The 20,716-nt window shown below is 41.5% G+C and overlaps 1 protein-coding gene across 1 annotated transcript in view; it reads left to right on the top strand.

Moving 5' to 3' along the window:
* Window positions 1-1,440: 1,440 nt before the first annotated feature.
* The window catches only part of Orc5 (origin recognition complex subunit 5), a 55,293-nt gene continuing 36,017 nt past the window's right edge, over window positions 1,441-20,716 (top strand). The window contains exons 1-6 of the mRNA XM_032907092.1: window positions 1,441-1,607; window positions 3,802-3,894; window positions 6,354-6,554; window positions 11,377-11,451; window positions 15,341-15,452; window positions 19,281-19,411. Coding sequence (XP_032762983.1) covers window positions 1,536-1,607; window positions 3,802-3,894; window positions 6,354-6,554; window positions 11,377-11,451; window positions 15,341-15,452; window positions 19,281-19,411 — 684 coding nt within the window. The 5' untranslated portion in view covers window positions 1,441-1,535. The remainder of the gene's footprint in view (window positions 1,608-3,801; window positions 3,895-6,353; window positions 6,555-11,376; window positions 11,452-15,340; window positions 15,453-19,280; window positions 19,412-20,716) is intronic.

Raw genomic sequence — 20,716 nt, 5'->3', positions numbered from 1 at the left:
GTGCTGAAAAAAATCACTTGATTGCACGAATAAACAAACATTTACCCAATGTAAATTGGGTGGTTTATGCTTTGGGGCTATTGTAAATAAAGCCACTATGAATAATGCAGATAAGGTCTTTATAGATATTTTAGTGTGTCTTAAAAATCTAGAATTGGAGGCTTGAGAGACGACGGTTCAGCACTTAAAAGCCAATACTGTTATTCCAGAAGACCCAAGTTTAGTTCCCAGCACCATGCAGAGTAAATCACACCTACTCTACCTACAGGAACCCAATAGCCCATGGCCCCTGCACTAACTTGCATACAACCTTATACAAACACACATTTGCAGATAATTTAAAATAAATCTTTTTTAAAAATCTAGAAGTGAAATGGCTCAGTCACATGGAGTGTGTTTAAGTTTTAAGAAACTGCCAGTTTTCCAACAGGACTTGCAACCATTTTGTATTCTGATAAAATATTAAAGTTCCACTTGTTTTTCATTCCAGCCAACCCTTGGGATAATCTTTCTAATTTTGGGTTTTCTTGTAATTATGTAGCAGTATCTTTAGAATGCATTTCCCTGATAACTAGAAATGCTGCTGATTTAGTGTGTGTGTGTGTGTAGCAATAGTTTTCCTCCACAGGCAGTTGTATTGTTCAGTAATACATTGTGGGCCTCTTTCTAATATTGGTGTTTTTCCCTGTCCTTTTGCACTAGTTATGAAATTTATGTGTAGCAGACACTACGTACGTTATCTTTTATTCTTAGCAATACTCTACCATTGTTCTTATTTTGTATATAAGAACGTTTAAACAAATGGTTCAAAGATTCTGCCAACGTCTCAAAACTCAGAAATAGTCGAGTCAATGTCTCCTGACCATTTTTTTTCAGGACCCCAAAGCCCTTTCTTTGAACACGAATTTTCTTATTCCTATACATTCTTTAATTTCAAGGCTCTTCAAACATCTTGCTTCTGGGTGTCCTATAAATAAGTACACGTGTAAAGATAGCGTTATTTTTACTCTAAATGCCCTCATTAGCACTCTAATACTTCTACATCTAGTTTAAAGTTTGCAAAGACAAATTATTCTTATTCAGTCCTGCCGAGGTCCCACTGCCCACTTTCTCGCCAGAGGAAAGCCTCTTTTTGTTTTGTTTTTTTTTTTTTAAGAATACTCGTTTCTCTCGGTACTTTTACGTGTGCGGCTTTCTGGAGGGAACTGAAGCCGCCGAAAGAAGGCAGTGAGATGCCCCCAGGACTCCTCCCTGCCCTTCAGCCGGTCCTCGGGGTAGTTAGCGGGAAAGCGCAGGCTGGAACCTGTAGTCTTAACTAGACACCGGGCGCCGACCACTGAGAACCAACACTGGGGAGACTAGAGCGGCCCACGTTGTCGCGCGGCTCGTGACGTCATTCGACGGCGCCGGCTCCGCCCCTAGTTCAGGCTACCCGCAGGAACGCTTGCAGTTGGTCTACGTGAACTACGCTGAATGAGCGGCGCCGGTCTGACCGGCGGCCAACTACTCTGCAGTATCAGGTGGTGCCCGCCAAAATGTCTCACTTGGAGAGCCTGGTGCTCTGTCGAGAGGCCCAAGTGTCCACTTTGCAGTCCCTGTTTGGAGAGGTATTGTAGTCAGATTACTTCCCAAATTCCAGAGGCGAACGCGTCCTCGATCTGTTCCGTTTGGGGGGAATACTGTGTGAATTTCTAGACAGTAGGCTACCCTCTTACGTTAAGATGGAGGTGCTGTAGGACTGCCCCTCACTTACCCAAAGAAACTTCTCAGTCCATTTCAAAGGAGACTGTAGAGGAAGATCTGGCCTGCTCAACAGGACGTTGGCTAGGAAGTGGCCTTTTTATTGGATCATACTTTGGAGATTATGTGAGCCCCAACTGCAAGTTGCTGCTGAACAGGGTTAAGTTACGAAGTCTGTTTGCCGAGTGTTTATTAAACGCAAGTTCGTCCCTAGCAGTGAGGGCTAAATTGAGTCAGATACAGAGAGGTGGTTGGCTTCAAGGCCAATTAGGGTAATGCTGTGTTTTAGCCTTTAAAACCTGCAGCTTTTCCAGGATTATAAAAGCCAGAAGTCTCGCTTGGGTTTCTTTCCCTGCCTTCCAGATGAGATGATTTAGAGGGGAGAGGTTATCCTCTGAAATGAGCACAGCTAGGGAGGGATTCCTTTTCACAGGCTGGGGTAGCATTCATTTTCTCATCTGCCTTGCATTGTATCCATTAATTAGAATTGATTGCACCTGGTCTTATCTACACGTAGCCATTTAGTGTTTGCTTTTACAAATGTACTTCATCCAGCCGAGTTTCGGATGCGAGTCTGAGGTGACAGGTGAAATACTCATGGACAAGTACTTTCCCATCTCAAAGGAATCCTGTTTGTTAATTCCAGGGCTCAGCTGCATCTGTAGTTTCCAATTACAATGCTTTCAATTATAGTTACCTATATTAGTTGAAATATATACTTGTTTACCCTGTGTACATTACTTCCTTGGACTTGATAAACCCAGGCTACTCCTCACAAAGAGGAGTACTTTATTAGCAAATAAAGATAGGTAGTGCCGATTAGCAGTGGATCATATCAAAGGTTTCACCTTTGCTCTTACTTCAACTTGTGCTTAACAGAAGTAGGATGTTTTTCTTCAAGGATGTTTGCATGTGGAAAATACAAAGACCCACTATAGCAAATCGCTACAGAAGAAAAAAAAAGCTAGCTATGATCTTAAAAGATTAATTCATATGTTTAGCAAGTGTGTATTTTCTGAGCACCTTCTCTGTGTATGGCACTGTGCCGGATCCTGTCTTGTGGCAGACACTGGGGAGTTTTATGAAGAGGAAAAGTTAGCAACAGTGGTGGAAGAGTTCATTTTAACTCTTGATAATAATGTAAAAGTTGTTAAAAAGGGGGAACGTGCTGGTTAGTTTTGTCCTCAGCTTGACACTCTTAAAGTTATCTGGGAAGGGAACCTAATTGAAAAGATGCCTCCAACCGGTAGTCTGTAGGGCGTGTTCTTGATGAGTGATTGATATGGGAAGGCCCAGCCCACTGGGGATGGTGCCACCCCTGGGAAGGTGGTTTGTGTGGTGAAGAAAGCAATCTGAGCAAGTCAATAAGACACCTTCCTTCATGGCCTCTGCTTCAGTTTCTCACCTCAAATTCCTGCCCCAACGTTCCTTCATGATGAACTCTAACTGTAAGCTGAAGTAAACCCTTTCCTCCCCGGGTTGCTTTTGATCATACTATTGATCACAGTAAGAGAAGCCTGTTAGGGCAGGGAGTGCTATATTAGGCACCAAATAGTAGCTGTAGACAAGTGTGATGGGATTCCAGAACAGCAGATTTCATCCAGCTTTGAAAAAGAAAAAACTGGGGTTGGGGATTTGGCTCAGTGGTAGAGCGCTTGCCTAGGAAGCGCAAGGTCCTGGGTTCAATCCCCAGCCCCGAAAAAAAAAGAAAAAAAAAAAAAAACTGTTGAAGACTGTCAGGAAGTTCCTTTTTGCTTATGAAATGATACCTGAAATTATTTCTAAATTTTTTGTCTCCCCAGTAGATTTTGAACCCATCAGAGTCTACCCTGTCCTGATATCTGTGCTGCTCAGTAGCTTATTATTGTACAAGGTAACAATAATAAGGGAATGCACTTAAAGTTGAATTTCAGTTCAGAATATTAAGAACTTAGATGTATACACTACACCACTGACATAACTTGGATTTAGGATTATACTCTACCAATAAAACTTTCCTACAGGTTGGTGAACATTCACTTCTGGTTTCATACAGACAGAACCTTGTCTTTTCTTTCCTAGAGAGAACACTTCAGCTTTCCGTCCATCTTCATTTACGGACACACTGCCAGTGGGAAGACCTATGTGACACAGACATTGTTGAAAACTTTAGAGGTAAGAATAACCCTAGCACTGACGTTAGTGGACCTTTATTCCTAAGTTGCTAGAGACAGAATGAATCTAGACAATTTACTCCAGTTTACCCTTCTCTAGAGGATCCTCTGCATAAAGCATTTTTGTCCAAATTTTGTTGGAATATTTTCAATGAGTATAAATTTCAAAACCTATTAGTTATTAAATAACTTAAAACTTTGATATTAAAAAGTTTCAAGTTGAAGCAAATTTTTTTTCTTTTGTTGCCTGGTAGTTGGGTACACAAGTAATAGCTTCTTTTAAAAATATTAGAATTTGCTTTTTAACATGATAAAATGTTTCTTTTTCGCTATTTGTAATACTGATTCTGGTAATTCTTATTTTTCACACCTGTAAAACTGTACATTCCTCCTCTTTCCATATTTCCTATTTGAATGTGACTGAGTTTTTTAAATACTTTTTTCTTATCCTCATTCATGCAGTTAGCAATCTAATAACTACATCCCATTGTAAAGTCATGACTTCGACTGTATTTACTCCTGTCCATTGCTACCTCAGTTTCACATACCATTGTTTTCTCCAAGGATTTCTGCATTCTCCTAGTTACAATGTATTCTTCATCTTGTAACCCATTCATACAAGTATTCCCATCACCTTCAGAGCAATATTCAGGTGATTTGCCCAATGTAGAGTCTTGTAAACTCATGCTTTTTTCTGGATTCACCACCCAGTGCCTTCTCTGTATGCAAAGGAGGGAAAGTAGGGGCAACCCTTGGGATTGTTCTGAGAGTAAATGTTAGCCCATGAAAAGTGAGTTACAGTTTAGTATTGTAGGCAGTTATAGGCGTTCTTAGATGCTGTTTGTGGATATTGTCATACACTGTTTCTGTCAAATCGTCAGGAAGCAATATCTGTTTGAGCAGGTTTGGCTGTGACGTGCAGCAAGTGCATACACAGAAGCAGATGTGCAGACCACAGCTTCCAGTTGCTAACTCTGGTCCTGCCTCAGCTCCAGGATGCATGTTTAAGATGGCCTGATGAGTGGCTCTGTGCAGTTGCTGCCTGTTTTAGACTTTGCCCTATGTTGCTCTCACTCCTTGGCTGAAGCTCCTCTGCGTACCTGCTCCCTCCTAGTTCCTCTGGATTGACAAATGTTTGTTCAGCCAGTCTCTCTCTTCTACTTCTCGGGGAAGTGCTTCAGAACATCCAGTGCTGGGCTAAAATGGCCCATGTGTGGCTGTAGCACTGTTGGCTTCATTGTATCACAGTATTTATCTTTACTGTGATTGTGTGTGTGTGTGATTATGTGTGTTGGATGTAATTTTTTTATATATTGTTCCTGCAAGCACAGTGCTTGGCACATTTTAAGGTTTAGATATTAGTCTTTGATCCCAAAGAAAACTGGCATTTTAAACACACAGGAGCCTGAGTTTCATATCTGACCTCAGAATCTGAATATATAAGGCCTTTGGTTTGTATATTTAAAAACTCGCATTTGAAAACTTGTCTATAAAGTATCCAGAAGATAAATGTTGAATAAAAGCATCCAGTGAGCAAGTTTTATATTTAAGGGATGTATTATGTTTTTAATACTTTATTATTTTTGCAGTCAATTAATCAGTGTAAGAAAGGATTATTTCTGTTTCTGTTATAGCTACCCAAATACATGCTTAGAAAATATTGTTGTTATTTAAGTCAAAAACAGCACAAAAATAAGAAGATACTCATTCTTAATAGACATTGAGTGTTCTACATAAGTAAGATACTCATTCTTAATAGACATTAATAAGTAAGTAATTAATAATAAGTAAGATACTCATTCTTAATAGACATTGAGTGTTCTACATAAGGAAGTGAACGTGAAAGCAAATGTTGGTTGTATCTTCCTAGTAAAGGAAGGTAGCACACTGGTAAGTAAAACTCCTCTAGTAGATAAGATTCTCTAGTAACTAAAGTTCTCACTGGGAATTTAACATTCAAAATTAGTTAGGTTTATTTATAGTGATATTTTGAGAGAAAAATACAAGTTTACTTTGGGTGCTAGAGGAGAACAAACAAAAAACTCAATCACGGAAGTAAGTGTAAGGGACTATCTACAAAGTGAGGAAGTTTCAAGGGACTCAAGGGACCGTAGTTCATCATGGCCTTTATCACCGCATACCTCAAGGAACCTTAAGTTGCCAAAACTCGGCAAGACTAATAGCCTTAGAACAGGTGTCCTCAGCGGGAGTGCTGGCCTTTGCAGCAGAATGTAGACACGGAAATACTGAGCTGCTTCCCCAACAGCTCTGCTTCAGTGCCTCACTGCTCCTTCCTGTGACCTCTCCAACCAGGGCCTGATGGTGTTCTTTCCATGGCTGGGTTCCTGGGCACAGGGTACATAGAGAAGCATCAGATGTAGATTAGCGGAAATTAGAGGCTGTCCAACAGAAACTTGGTTGTGTATGTTTTGTTTACCCTGGTTTGGTTTTTGTTTTCAGCTCCCACATGCCTTTGTGAATTGTGTTGAATGTTTTACTTCAAGGCTACTTTTGGAACAAATTTTAAACAAGCTGAGTCATCTTAGTTCTTCAGAGGCAGAATGTTCTACAGAAACGACCTGTGAAACATTTAATGACTTTGTCCGGTTGTTTAAGCAAGTGACCAGTGCTGAACATCTCAAGGATCAGACTGTGTATATTGTAAGTAATTTAAGGTGATTATAACATCTTTAATCTGAAAACTGAATAGATACACTTCCATATATTTATTGAGTCTTTGTTTGTATAGTGCTCTGTGGAGGGTGCTTTTGTAATAGAAAATGTGTCAGAAGCTGCTGTTCAAAGGGAACGTTGCCTAACAGAAGAATCCCAATACACACTCACATAAGACAGCATGCAGACTGTAATAAGTGCCCTGGCGTGCAAAGTACTAATGCTCTGATGCTGTACGACTTCAGGAGTGTTGAGGTTTGAGACAGATCAAGGAGAATGAGTAAGGCTATAAGTTACTTCTCCCATTGTTGGGACCAAGTACCAGACAAAGGCAGCTTCAGGGAGGACAGCTTGGTTTAGCTTTAGTGGTCCAGCATGGAGATTTTATTGTGGAGTGGTGAGCGTATAGGCACGATGTAAAGCTATGGGACTGGATTAAGTTACTAATACAGGTCGCTCTAATACAGATGAGTCTTGGACCCGAGTCCTGTGGCTTTGCATGTGTTTATGTGAACATTCCAGTATTCCAGAATGAGAGATAAGAAGGAACAGACATGAACACTAAGAAGTTAGTGAGTGCTAGGTCTATACACCAGGTTACATTTGTGGCTCAGGCTTTAGTAACAGCATTAAAAACAGAAGGAATCTGCTTTAAATGTGCAGAGATAGGACACTGGAGGAATGAATGACCACAAAACTCTTTCTCCATAACAGATCCTAATGCCTTAAGACAGTCTGTCCCCAGTGTCACAAAGGTTTCCACTGGAGAAAAGATTGCACCTCCCAAATGATAAAGATGGCAGACCACCAAAGCCTTTAGACTTAAGAGGGCACAGCCCTCCGCCCAACAGCTCCCACTCACAAAGAGCCATCAAAACAGATAACACGCCATCACGAACTCCTCAACAGATAAGACTGGTAACGGCCCTGCATTTACCAGCTCTCACTTCAAAACTTTCTACTCACAATAAAAAATTGCCCACTATACAGGGATTCCCCACAACCCTCAAGGCCAAAAAGACATGTGCAGTGTCTTAGGAGCTTTGCCAGGCCGTCCCTTTCCTGCTCCCTTAGCCAAGAGAGCGCTTTCTCGTTGGGGTTCTTTTGGTGTGCACCCACTGGTTTTTCTTCATTGCTGGCAACTTCAGAACTTGTCAGAAATATGTGAGACAATACCACAAGCCAGGTGATGAGAAAATACTCTAATGTGAGCTCTGCTTTTTCTCCAGGTTTCAATATTCACTGTTCTTAGTTTGATTTAGCAATTAAGACAAAACACATCTTTTCTGTCAGAAGAGAAAGTCTGTTTTTTATTTTAAAATTTATTTTACATGTATGGATATTTTGCCAGCATGTATGTCCGTGTACCACACACGTGCTCTGAGCCTGCAGAGGTCAGAAGAGAATATTGTATCCCCTGGAACTAAAGTTATAGGTTGCGGGCTTGCCTGTGGGTGCTGGGAGTTCAACCCAGGTCCTCTGGAAGAGCAGCTCTTAACCGGGGAGCCATCTTTCTAGCCCCAAGTCAATTTTTAAATTTTTAATGCAAATGCTAGTAAAGAATGCAGTGACTACTAATAATTCCCACCATCTCTTTGATGTATGCTAAGGTGACCTTGTTTAACTCACTGTTGCTTTTATACCAACAGTGCAAATGTTTAAACATGATGAAAAGGGGAGATAGCATTTTAGTATTATAAAAGTAGTTTCCTAATGGAAGAACCAAATGCGGGCCATCTCTGTAGAGGTTGAAGTGTCTACATATATAGAAGTTGTCTTAGAGAGGCCTGGAGCCTCTCCCTACCTTCAGCAGTGTTAAAATCCCAGTCAGGTCGAGTCAAAGGACTGGAAACTGAGGTTTTTGGTTTTTTGGGTTTTTTTTTTTCTAGTAACTGACTTGTCAGCTTGCCTGGATTTGCCCTGTTCTAGTCTCTTAAACTGCCAATTTGAAACCTGTCATGGAGTCAACCTATCCTTCTCAATTAGATTTAAGGCCTATTTTTGAGGAGGAAAGTATACTCCAATCTTGGTCAGAACCGGTGGCTGAAGAAGCCATAGGCATTGTGGTAAGAATATAAAAGGCGGAACTGGTTCCCATGAGTACCCTGGTGGCTGTGCTCTCTCGGAGTTCTGGCTCCTGCTGGCCATTTGAACTAGCACTAATTCATCTCAGATTAGTATCTCTCCTCACAGACCTCTGCTAGCCGTGAACTCTCTGGTTCCAGCCACCCAGTAAAATCAAGGCTCAACAAACTGTAACCCAACAATCAGATTTACATGTTAAATTCTCAATCCACAATACATCCACACAAATCGGCTCCACGCTGCCCCCATCTACTCTCTGACCTGCTGTCCTTGAGCCATTCCAAGCCCCCACCCTGTCAGCCTCCCCGGCCTTACTCACAGCCCTCTTGGCTGGTTTCCACCACACCAGGCATGCACATCTCAGTTAGGTGGCAGGCCCGGTGCATCCGGCCACTATACACTCTCTTGAACTCAATTAAGTCACCACATGAAAAAACACATCACACAATATCTTCTGATCTAATTACTGAAATATAATTTGCCCATCTAGACAACATAAAATCCTGTACACATCCGTCTCTTAAGAATAGTTATAACAACCTGTAAATGTGCAGAGAGGAATCTTGACATCACTCTGTGTTCTCTCCGCTGCCTCCCTCCTCCTCGCCTCTGCCTCCTCAGCCTCTCTAAAACTTTTCTCCCTCCCATCCTTCCTTCTTGTCCAATGACAGGCCTCATTCTATTCCGTACTTGCCTTCACCTTGGTAATGACATCAACCTAAACATAGGCCCAAAGGGAGAACCCATTATTGTTTCTTTGCTAAATGGACATAATATCAAACTGCCGTCTGAGTACTTGTCTTTATAGGTCAGATTGGTACAGCTGAGAGCTCATTAGAGGTTTCCTAAATAGGACATCTGTATGGTACTGCCTTCATACAAAACTCAGAGACAGTGGAACTGGGGGGAGATTGTAAGAGCCAGAGGTTGGGAAAGCCAGGACAAAGCAGTGTCTTCTGGACATGACAGCCGTTGAAATCATGAACTAACAGCAGCTTAGTAGCAGTAGCAGTAAGTAACAGCTTAATCTTGTCTGCAGAAGATTGAGCTAGTCAGCATTCCATCATGGATGAGGGGTGCTCATGAGGTCCCTGTCCCTAATTGGGGAGGTAGTGGCAGTTGACGACTGCTAAGGGAGGAAGAGTTAGTTTTCTTCAAGGCTGTGGCCCCTGGTAGGTCACCCATGCTCCAGTGGATGACCTCATAATCATGAGTAACGGGCAGCACTAACTGGACTCAGCTACTTAAAAGGAACAAGGGAAAACAGCAGGACGGGGGTAGCTTGAGAAGTGCGGGAGGCCATGGTGAAAATATATTGTGTACCAAGTTCTCAAAGAGTTAACTTGGGAACTTAATGAGTTAAATGAATAGACACATTAGAGAAATAATTAAAAATCATTGAACTCCAATTCATTGGGTACCTTGAGAATGTAATTTACTGCACTACACTGTAGGCAAATAATAGGCCCAAGAAGATACTGAGTCCTAATTTCTGAACCCTGAAATGCTACTTTGCTTGGAAAAAGAAAGGGTCTTTACACATGATGTTAAGTGAAGGATCCTAAGGTGAGGAGATTACCCAGATTATCTGGGAGGAAAGCAGACTCTGTTCCTAAATGTCAGAGGGTCAGAGGGACCCTGAGTGCACACACAGGTGGACAGGACCAGACTGCCAAAGCTGAGGCAGATCAGTCAGAAGTGCAAGGATGCTTATTTGCCTTTAAGATTGATGTGTCGGAGGGAACAAGCCACAGCATTCCAGGACCACAGCCATCTGCACCAGGCTACCAGAGCTGCAAAGGATAGACAGTGAGTTCTCTTGGGAGCCACCGGAGATGTCATCGTGATGCTCAGGGAGAGGGTCTTAAGGGTTTTGACTTTTAAGAACTGTGAAAAAATAAATGTTAAGCCTTTAGGTCTGTAGTAATAATACAAAACCAAAAACAGCACAAACTCAAAAAAAATTAGTAATTGGTAAAATCAATCGGTAAAATTTTTCCTTTTGTTCTATGTGAACTCATACACTCGTGAATCTTTAATCACCCCATGATACTGATGTGACTTTTTGGGACAAGTATGGAGAAGTTTGATTATTATCATTAAATTTTTAAATGTATGATACTGTGGCTGGTTATATTTTTTAAAAGAGCACCCCTGACCTCCTTAGTCAGTCTTAGTAGTTGTTAATGTGACCAAACTCATCACCATTTTGCCGTTCTGTAGGAGGACATCACCCATGAGTGCTCACCGTGTCTGTCTAGCGTCTGTTTTAGAGAAATGTCACAACACAGGCACTGTAGCGCTGAACGAAGCCCAGCCTTTGGACTATCCAGCAGTTTAAATGTTACACGGCATGTCTAGCTGTAAAGTTTAATCAAGAAAACTGATGAATTTTAGTAATTCTGTCTTTGCTGGGTAATAAGGACTTGTAGGGTTTTTTGAAATAGAGTCAGAACTTCACACCATGTGTTGGGTAGAACAATTAGAGAACGGCCTTTTAAATGCAGCAATGACATGTTTTCTCTTTGAATATTTAGATTAAAATATGCTATTAATAATCTGGTTTTAGCTTAATCTATTCAAAATATCTTTTTACAAATAATAGCCCTTTGGAAGTAAATTCAAATTTACTTTAAAAAGTTACAGGGTTTTTAAAAAAATCTTACAATGTGTCATGCTTTATAAAATAATGTGTTGATTTTCATGTAGATATCTCTTTTTAAAGGTTCTGGATAAAGCTGACTATCTGAGAGACATGGAAGCAAATCTCTTGCCTGGGTTTCTTAGGCTGCAAGAGTTGGTGAGTAATAAATGGGAGTGGCTTTCCCTCAGCATAGGTCGGGTCTGGTCCCCTCCCAGCTGTACTGTCCTGCTTCTCTGTCACAGTGCAGTTCCCCTCCCAGCAGGCTGTACTGTCCTGCTTCTCTGTCACAGTGCAATTCCCCTCCCAGCGGGCTGTACTGTCCTGCTTCTCTGTCACAGTGCAGTTCAGTTTTTCCGCAGTAATATTAGTTTATGACTTGATAGACTTACTAAATTATTTTAACTTTTCATTTTCAGTTATAAAGTTAACTTTTATCTGTTAAAGAATTTTAAGTACTCATTAATGAGAGAAGGATAGACATTGGATTTTATAATAATTCGTAAATATCCTTTCATTTGAATCTACCAAAGTTATGCTGTGTCTGTTTTGATCATCTGGATCTCGTCCTCCAGCACCGCCTGGGCCACCATGCAGCTCTCTCCTTTGCTGTGTGTTATCACTGGACAGTTGTAACACAGCCAGAATGTCATGGCCTAAGGCAGAAATAGCAGGAAAGAGTTAATAAGCATATGAATCAGGTAACAGAGTAGTTATCACAGGGGAGAACCACAAACATTTGAATAATTTGAGAAAAATCGATGAGAGAATTCAGTCTTTACCAGTGTCCATATAGGAGTGCCAGATTCAGCATAGTTATGCATATTCCTGTTGGGGTTTTATTCACAGACAGCAGACAAGTAGTGCTTGCCCTTTTTACTTAACAGTAATTTAAAATTTGGTTGCTTTGTATGTTTAGCTTGGTTTTATTGTCTGTGGTTTGAGCATAAATAGAGTCTACCTCCTGGCTGTCTGTATGACAGTGTTAAGTATGACATTGTGCTGAGAACCAGGGCAGAATCTTCGCCTTCGAAAGTTATGTGCAGTATGAGAAAGTTACCTGAACTAAGGTTAGATGAGGAGAAGCTGCTTGGTTTAGTTACCATTCTGTTGCAGTGATAGAACGTAACCTTGGGAGAAAGGGCTTATAACTAAGCCTTACAGTTGCATAAGAACTCCTGTCCCTGGGGCAGGGGAAGAGGGGAGGGGGTGGAGGAGGGGAGATCATGGCCACAGGAGCTGAGTCCAGCCTGACAAGTACAGGAAGGGGCGAGAAAAAGGAAGAAACAGAAAGTGGGGCCTTGAGGCTTACCCACTGACATGTTTCCTTGATCCCTACTGTAAGGCTGTACCCCTGAAAGTTCCATCACCTTCCCAACTGCAAGCCCACTCACACCAGTTATTCAAATATGTGAGCCTATTGGAGATCATTCTGATTCAAATGCTGGCTCTCAGGGGCCACTGAGACCAATGCCTCCCAAAGAGACCATGGTTTTCTCCTGGTGGCTCACCTTCAGGAAGGAGTAGGGAGAGGGTAGGGTAGGGAGCAGTTGAGGAGGTAAGTGTGGGTGGAGTCAGTACTGGAATGAGGCAGCTACCTGGACTTGGACTCCTGGTGAGAGAGTATATTCTTTCCCATTGTGTTTTCTCCAAATACTCCCCCCCCCCCCCCCCCCAGTCATGGTGTTCAGCTGACCTTGGCGGGATTAGACCTTTCACTTGTGTTGTAGTTTTAACTACAGAAACTATTTGGAAAAAAATTTAGGGTAACTTAATAAACATTTCCTATTTTTTACACTTAGTATCTGAGTCAAAGGAAATTTAAATTATAATAAAATCCATTGTATACTATTAATTATAATAAAGTCCATTGTATACTATTTTTAAGATGAGCAGTTGAAAGTATTATCAGTTTAAAGTCATCCATCTTTGATTTTGTCAGCTTCTCCGTACTTGTCTAACTGATGTTGACAAATGCCTTTGGCTGGCAGGAAGGCTCAGTGTTAGGAGTGCTTGCCACCAAGTTCTTTACCTGAAACTGAGGTGCTCATGGAGACCCAACCCCAGCAAGTTGTCCTCTGAGCTCCATGGCCATGCGTGGTGCTCACTAAATAGATCAAAACAGATTGATGATTTTCCATGGGCTTCAACATCAAGAATGTAGACAGAACATACTTTTTAAGCCTAAGTAAAATCAGAATTAATTTTTAAAGAAATCAATGAATTTGTAAGACGAAAGCATTTGAAGAGTCCTTTCTTTGGGGGCTGGTATGGCTCAGTACCTTGCATTGCCTGTGCAAGAAATACAGTTTTTGCTGAGGGGTTCCCTGCTGGTATCCAGGCAGGAAAGCCAAACCTATGAAGAGATGAGAATGAACCCCAGTGCAGATGGGCCTCGCCGCAGGCCAGACTTCAAGTTAAGGCCAGGCGGTTCGCTCTCAGAATATTAGACCCAGTTTGAGGAAAGCTTCCAGCAAACAAGAGGTCCAATCTGTCCAGTTCAGGGGCATAGTGACGCTTATGGTGGGACTACATAGAAACCCCTTTACACGTACATGTTACCATGAGGGTGGGGTCTATAGCTGAAAGGTCTAGAATGTAGTGATCGATAGCATAGAGGTCAGCAGGCCACCAGGTACATATGGCATCTCCCCTAAGGATGGATAATGGTCTAGGGAGGGAAGAGTCTGGAATAGACATTCTGAGGAAATAGTGTGGGGCCTGCCTCTGTAGCAAAAGGTGTGTGAGCTACGTCTCTGTAAAAGGTCACAGGATATTAGTATAAACCACTCTCAGCTTTCTGGATGGAAGGCAGGTATTTGATTTGTGTCTTCTCCATTGAGAACACACTGCTGTATGGTAAATGGTGGTTTTCTGTACAACGACCTTCCTCCCCCAACATCTTCCTTTCTCTTATAAAGATGATCATTTTTATGGAATTATTAATTCATAAATTCAACTGTTTTTGTTAATCAAAGAATTACTCTTTTCTTTCTTTCCGTTTTTTTTTTTTTTGTTTTAAGACAGGGTTTTCTCTGTAGGCCTGCCTGTAGACCATACTGACCTCAAACTCACAGAGATCAAGCTGCCTCTGCCTCCTGCTGAAATTAAAGGTGTATGCTGCCGTAGCCTGCGGAATTACTTTTCTGAGTATACAAAACAGCCTGCAATGGACAGGAATGCTGGGAATCACACAGTAAATCATCGCAGAAGTAATGCGGCTCGTATGAGCGATGGGTCCTAGAATACTTGTGGACAGGAGCAGTACCACATCTGCATTGTTAGCCTCATTGTTAGAATACGGGAAATAAATCTGTGAGAGAAGTACAGTGTGCAGATAAATCTAGCTGATGTGCACAGGCGTCTGTGACCATTGTTAAAGGATAAAAGACATGTTCTGCTCTCTTTTCTCCCTTGGAATACCAAATGTAATTTTTAAATATATTTCTACAGATACCTCTTTTAGCATTAGTGATTTGCTGGAGGGATACTATTAGTCATAGTTATTTGTATTTTTACTGTGTATTGACCATTAGTTTTTCTTAATAGTTTGAAAACAAACAGAAAATGTTAATATTTCTTAATAATATGAAGTTAAACAACATGGCAGATCTACTCTGATCCAACCCCATGTTTCCTTTTCTCTGAGTTGCTGTAGCTATTTTAATAATGGAAAATGCTAAATTTTTTTCCCAATGTTAATTGATTGAAAGCCTATGATTTTTAAAAATCTCATAGATTTTGTCTTAATTTTCCCAACAGATGTGTTTCTTAATATCTACAAAATAAGTTCTGTGTGACTGCTCTAGTGTTCATGAATAACTGAAATGTTGATTAATGTACAGTTTTATGGAAATTCCAAGCAATTATGTATGAGAATTTACAAATGGTTGAGCTCTCTGATTAGGTTTTCTAAATATGGTTTATTAATATGCAAATAGCTTGTTACATATTAAGCTTTGCTGAATTTAGTTGAAGATAAATCCACAGGGAATTACTGCCCTAGGATTGTTAAATACTAAGTTACTTTTCTTCCTATTACTTCTAGACTGACAGAAACGTGACTGTTATCTTCCTCAGTGAGATTATTTGGGAAAAATTTCGTCCAAACACTGGATGCTTCGAGCCATTTGTCTTACACTTCCCTGACTACAGCATAGGTAAGTTTGTCCAACGTGTTAAGTTCTAGCACATTTAGATGGAAATGCTCTGATATCCTTGACTGTTTGTTGCCAGTCTCAAGTAGAATGCTTGAGACTGCCTTTACAGAAGTTCATTTTTAACCTGTTAAGGGGACTATCCTCATAATTACTAGATGAGCAGGTCTCGTGTGTTTGTTAATAGAGTGCCTTCAACAGCTTTCATTTGTGTGTGTGCAGTGAGTATAACATCCACACAAATAAGGATCGTACTAGACTAGTAGCATACATTAGAAACGGGGAGAAATCCTCCTCATGTACTCAGATTAAGTTCCGTGCTGACTCTATCTTGATTCTATATGTCTTATTTGTCATTGCTGTAACTATTGCTCTAACAAATGCTGGCTCTCGTGTCTATTTTTTGGAAGGGTCATTATATTTAATCTTAAATTTTATAGGTTCTAATGATTTTTCTCTTTGGAAGAACACATTTTGAGCTATCACTATGCAAAGAAGATGCCTCTGATTCAAAGATGATAGCTGTGAGGCATAAGGTTGTGTGGCCGGCTGTGAGGAAATAGCACCCCATGATCTCGGCCTTGCTAACACTGTCCCTCTCGTCTAATGAGCTATAAACATTCATTGCCGAGAACAACACAGTTTTGCCTGTTTTCACAAGAACAGAAGCCAAGTAACACCTCCTGCTTTAGCTAATTAACTGTTTTTTATTTAGAGGAACTCAAAATAGATGAAGACCTTATGCTTAATAGCTTCCATAGAAATCACAAGATGAGAGAAAAGGAGGGGAAGAATAGGAACGAGATGCTTAAAGGCTATGATATTGCAGAATCTGTTCTTTTTAAAGATAGAATGCATAGATGAATTTCAGGACAAAAGTAAGTCTAGCAATCTTTGCAGTACGTAGTATAGGAAAACAGACCAGTTAACTATATGGTAGGTGGAGCCATGTTGCGTTTGCTTATTAAGTGTTTTTCAGGCCTATTTAAGCATAGCATGAACACTAATCATACATTTTCTATTAAAAATGAAGCATTAATTGGCAAACTAAATTATTGGCAGCAAGAGGATCAGTGGTTAATGTTATCCTGCTCTGTTAGCTTTACAGCTGTGTCGTTTTCAAGGTTTGGTTTTAAGGGTACCTCCTTTCCAGTCATAGCCAGGGTCCAATTTAAAAGTCTTGTGTTCTGCTCTTTACTATATACAAAGGATTACACTCTTTTAGCAGTGGCTTTGTTTGTTTTGTTTTTCCTTTGAGAGGAGATTATGATGTGTTAAATTAGATTTGGTTTAGTTACTCTCCATAGGTTAAGGCCTGCTCTGTAGCGATTTGAGAACTTCAGTGACATAATTTCCTACCTCGCAAGCTGTGTGTCCCACCTATATTCTCTTTTTGCCTTCCTTATTACAAGCCCTGGTTCTGCGTACTAGGGACTTGTAATGTCCTGTTGGTTTTAATGAAATATAAATATAAGAAAGAAAATAGCTTTTATCATATATTCTGTCTAATGTGATTTTGTTACTCTAGATGTATGAATGTAGAACTTCGTCTAAGCTGGGGGTTCTCAGCCTTCCCGATGCTGTTACTCGTTAATCCAGTTCCTTTTGTTGTGGTGACCCCACTGTAAAATTGTTTTGGTGCTACTTCATAACTGTAACTTTGCTACTGTTATGAATTGTAAGGTGTTCTGTGTTTTCTGACGGCCTTAGGCTACCCCTGTAAAAGGGTCAGTTGTTCAGCCCTCAAAGGGGTCACAGCCCACAGGTTGAGAACCACTGATCTAAGCAATTATTATTATTTCTTCATTCGCACAACTCACTGACAGCTTCCATTTCCCCAGGGCTATGTTAGTTGTTGTTGTAGGTCATGTGATCCTGTCCCATTGCAGTCTATCTAAACTACGAGTCCACTTGACTTTTTTTTTTTTTTTTTTTTTTTGGCTGTAGTTTTTCTCTGTCTTTAAATTCATTTTTTGTTTGTATTTTGTTTTGTTTTGTTTTATTCTTCATTGTGTTGTTCTTCCTGCCAAGCGGTATTATGCTCCATCTATCTACCTTTTGTAAACCTGAATTATAGACATCATGATTTGAACACGTTTAGGCTGTATTTGATGTGTTTTGGGAGAAAGGGTCTAGAGTCGTTTTTATTTCAGGGCTAGTTTTCTGAGACCTAGCACCTTTGGACTCTCACTGCATGCCTCTGTGTTCATCATGGCCTGTGCATTCTGACTAAAAATAACACAAAGTATTAATAAACCCATGTGAGCTGGATACTGTCTGACCTTTAGTTCTCAATAATTGGTTTTTGTGCTTCCCTGTAGTTGGCAGCTGTTTTTATTTGGCCTTACGATGTTTTACTCCGTTCATATAGACCATTTGACAGGTTTCTGTACTCTTCTTCCATTTTCCCATTGCTCTAGGATGGCTCTATATCCTTGGATACACTGCCTGCAAATCCAGGCTGTCTTACCTGGACACCAACCTTTTTCTCCTCAGCTCAGTGAGATTACTGAGCTCCTTCAAGGCTCTTTTTGTACCACATCCGGTTAGAGAACCCCATTGAGCCAGGTAGAGTGGTGCACAGCTTTATTCCCCACAGTCCGGAGGCAGATGCAGACCAGTCGCTGAATTCAGAGCTAGTCTGGTCTATATAGACTTTCAAGACAGACAAAGCTACACAGGGACTTAGGTTACGGGAGGGAGGGAGGGAGCACGCTGGGTTGGTGGTGGGACTCATCTGTTTTACTTTCTAGGGCTAATTTTAGCAGCCTTTTACTGCTTTCTGTTTGATGATTGAGTGTATTCATGCACAGTTCATTGTTCATTACAGAGAGTTCTGTGTGTGTAGAGCGACTGTTTTCTGTGATAGATCATGCCCTTAAGGCAAGATTACAGGACCCTTAGGCCAATCAGAATGCTTTCTCTTTGTGCTGCCAGTAGTTCCGTGTTTGTTGGGCATGGCTTTGTTCTCGTTACTTGGTGTAATCCTAGGCTTTAGATTAGACATGGCTTGGGTACTTTAGACCTCACTTCCTTTGTGTGTAGCCTACACTCACGCGACTGGTTGCTTTTATAGCGGTTCACTGAGAATTTTGATTCTTGGAGTGTTCGTCATGACTGAAAAGGGTTAGTGCCAATATCTGAATTATTTCCACTGAAAACACTTTCTGACAACAAATACTGTAGGTTTGGTTTTGTTTTTAATTCACCCAACAATCTGTTCTTCAATTGGCCCAGTGTGACAACTATTTGTCAATTCCATTGAAACTGTCTTCTAGGAGTTGGTAAGAAGTCGCAGGTTCAAGGCTCTGCCTCACAGAATTGCTTCTCCTGCAGATGCCAGCTCCGAGTACACAGCTCACTTCTCAGAGCTGGATTGTACTCTGGGGGTCCTGTGGTCCTCTCTTCTGGTTTCTTGGTTTGCCTGTAGGGTTCACAGAACTCAAGAAAGTACGAGACTTACTTTCTTACTACTGTCCTTACTGCTGTCAGATTGTCAAAGATTGAAAAACAATCCAGTCATGAGCAATTTTATGAAAAAATGCAAAACTAAGGTTCAAGGAGGTCCCCAGCCTAGGGACTGTCCTGTGGCAGTGAGGTGTGCTCCCGCCCAGAATGGGGTTATTGGCCAGTCTGCCCAGTGTCTGAACCAGCTGACTAACCATCGTAACCATCATTAACGAAGTTTTGTGCCAGGAAGAAAAAAACTTTTCTAACTGACAACCACCTTATCTTTCTTATTTGATTTTTAAAAGCATTTATAAAATTGTGGAGCATAGTGATTGTGGTTCTGTGCTGATCATTTAAGTTCGTGTTTTGCCCTGTGAATAGGGAACCTTCAAAAGATCCTGTCCCACGATCATCCTCCAGGGTATTCAGCTGACTTTTACTCTGCCTACATTAATATTCTCCTTGGAGTTTTCTACACTGTCTGTCGAGATCTGAAAGAGCTCAGACACCTGGTGAGTGAACATTTTGTGTGTGCACACACACACACATCACACACAATGTATGTATGTGTATATCCTTTAGAAAATTTTAAAACAAGCTAGAAGCTGAGAATGTGTTTCAGAAATTTGGAAAAGGTATTTTGAGACTAATGTGTCTTAAAAGGATTTGTGTCTGTGGGTTAACACCTGCCTAGACCTATAAGGCAATCGTATTCATTGATAGATATACCTTTTCATTATTGTGAATGTGTGATGGTGTGTGTGTGCACGTGTGTGCCCTTGTGCACTGTACAGTCTGTGCATATGTGTGGGGTGTGCACACAGAGGCTTGAGGAGGCCATTAGGTGTCCTGCTTTATCACTTCCGTTTTTGAGGCAGGGCACCTCATGGAACCTGGAGCTCACATTTTTCTGCTGGGCTGGCAGTGAGAAAGTCCCAGGGATCCTCTCTCCACCCTCCTCATTACTGGGCTACAGGTGTGTCTGGGTTATTATGAAGGTGCTAGCATTCAAACTTAAAAAAAAACCAAGTGCTTTTAATTACAGAATCACTTCTAATTGCAGAAGCTATAGAGATCCATTAAAATAAAATGAAAAATAGCAGGAAGATATAAAAACTTAGGCAGTTTAGTATCTCAGCGCTAGCTTTTGTAACACACATCTCCTGGTTTCTTTATGTAGTGATTAGTCTAGGAGTTTACTGTTTGAGTATGACAGGAAGCTTTAATTGTAGATTTTCATCGGCCACTTACCTAAAGAAAGGCTGGAATAGTTGTTTGTATCTCACTAGACCATGCTAACTTTTCTGTTTTATCACTTGGTCTTGCAGGTGTGAAAGGAAGGCGGCAGGGCTATCTGGTTCTCTTTTAGAAAGAGTCAGAGAGGGGCTGAGGGGGTCAGAGAGGGGCTGAGGGGGTCAGAGAAGGGGCTGAGGGGTCAGAGAAGGGCTGAGGGGGTCAGAGAAGGGGCTGAGGGAGTCAGAGGGGGCTGAGGGGTCAGAGGGGCTGAGGGGGTCAGAGAGGGCTGAGGGGTCAGAGAGGGGGGCTGAGGGGGGTCAGAGAGGGGCTGAGGGGGCCAGAGAGGGGGCTGAGGGGGGGTCAGAGAGGGGCTGAGGGGGCAGAGAGGGGCTGAGGGGGTCAGAGAGGGGCTGAGGGGGGTCAGAGGGGCTGAGGGGGTCAGAGGGGGCTGAGGGGGGTCAGAGAGGGGCTGAGGGGGTCAGAGAGGGCTGAGGGGTCAGAGAGGGGCTGAGGGGGGTCAGAGAGGGGCTGAGGGGGGAGAGGGCTGAGGGGGGGGGGGTCAGAGAGGGCTGAGGGGGTCA

Source organism: Rattus rattus, chromosome 6 (genome assembly GCF_011064425.1).
Source record: "Rattus rattus isolate New Zealand chromosome 6, Rrattus_CSIRO_v1, whole genome shotgun sequence".
NCBI classification, from domain to species: domain Eukaryota; kingdom Metazoa; phylum Chordata; class Mammalia; order Rodentia; family Muridae; genus Rattus; species Rattus rattus.
Note: the sequence above shows the minus strand (reverse complement) of the source record. Positions and strands in the feature narration are given on the sequence as shown.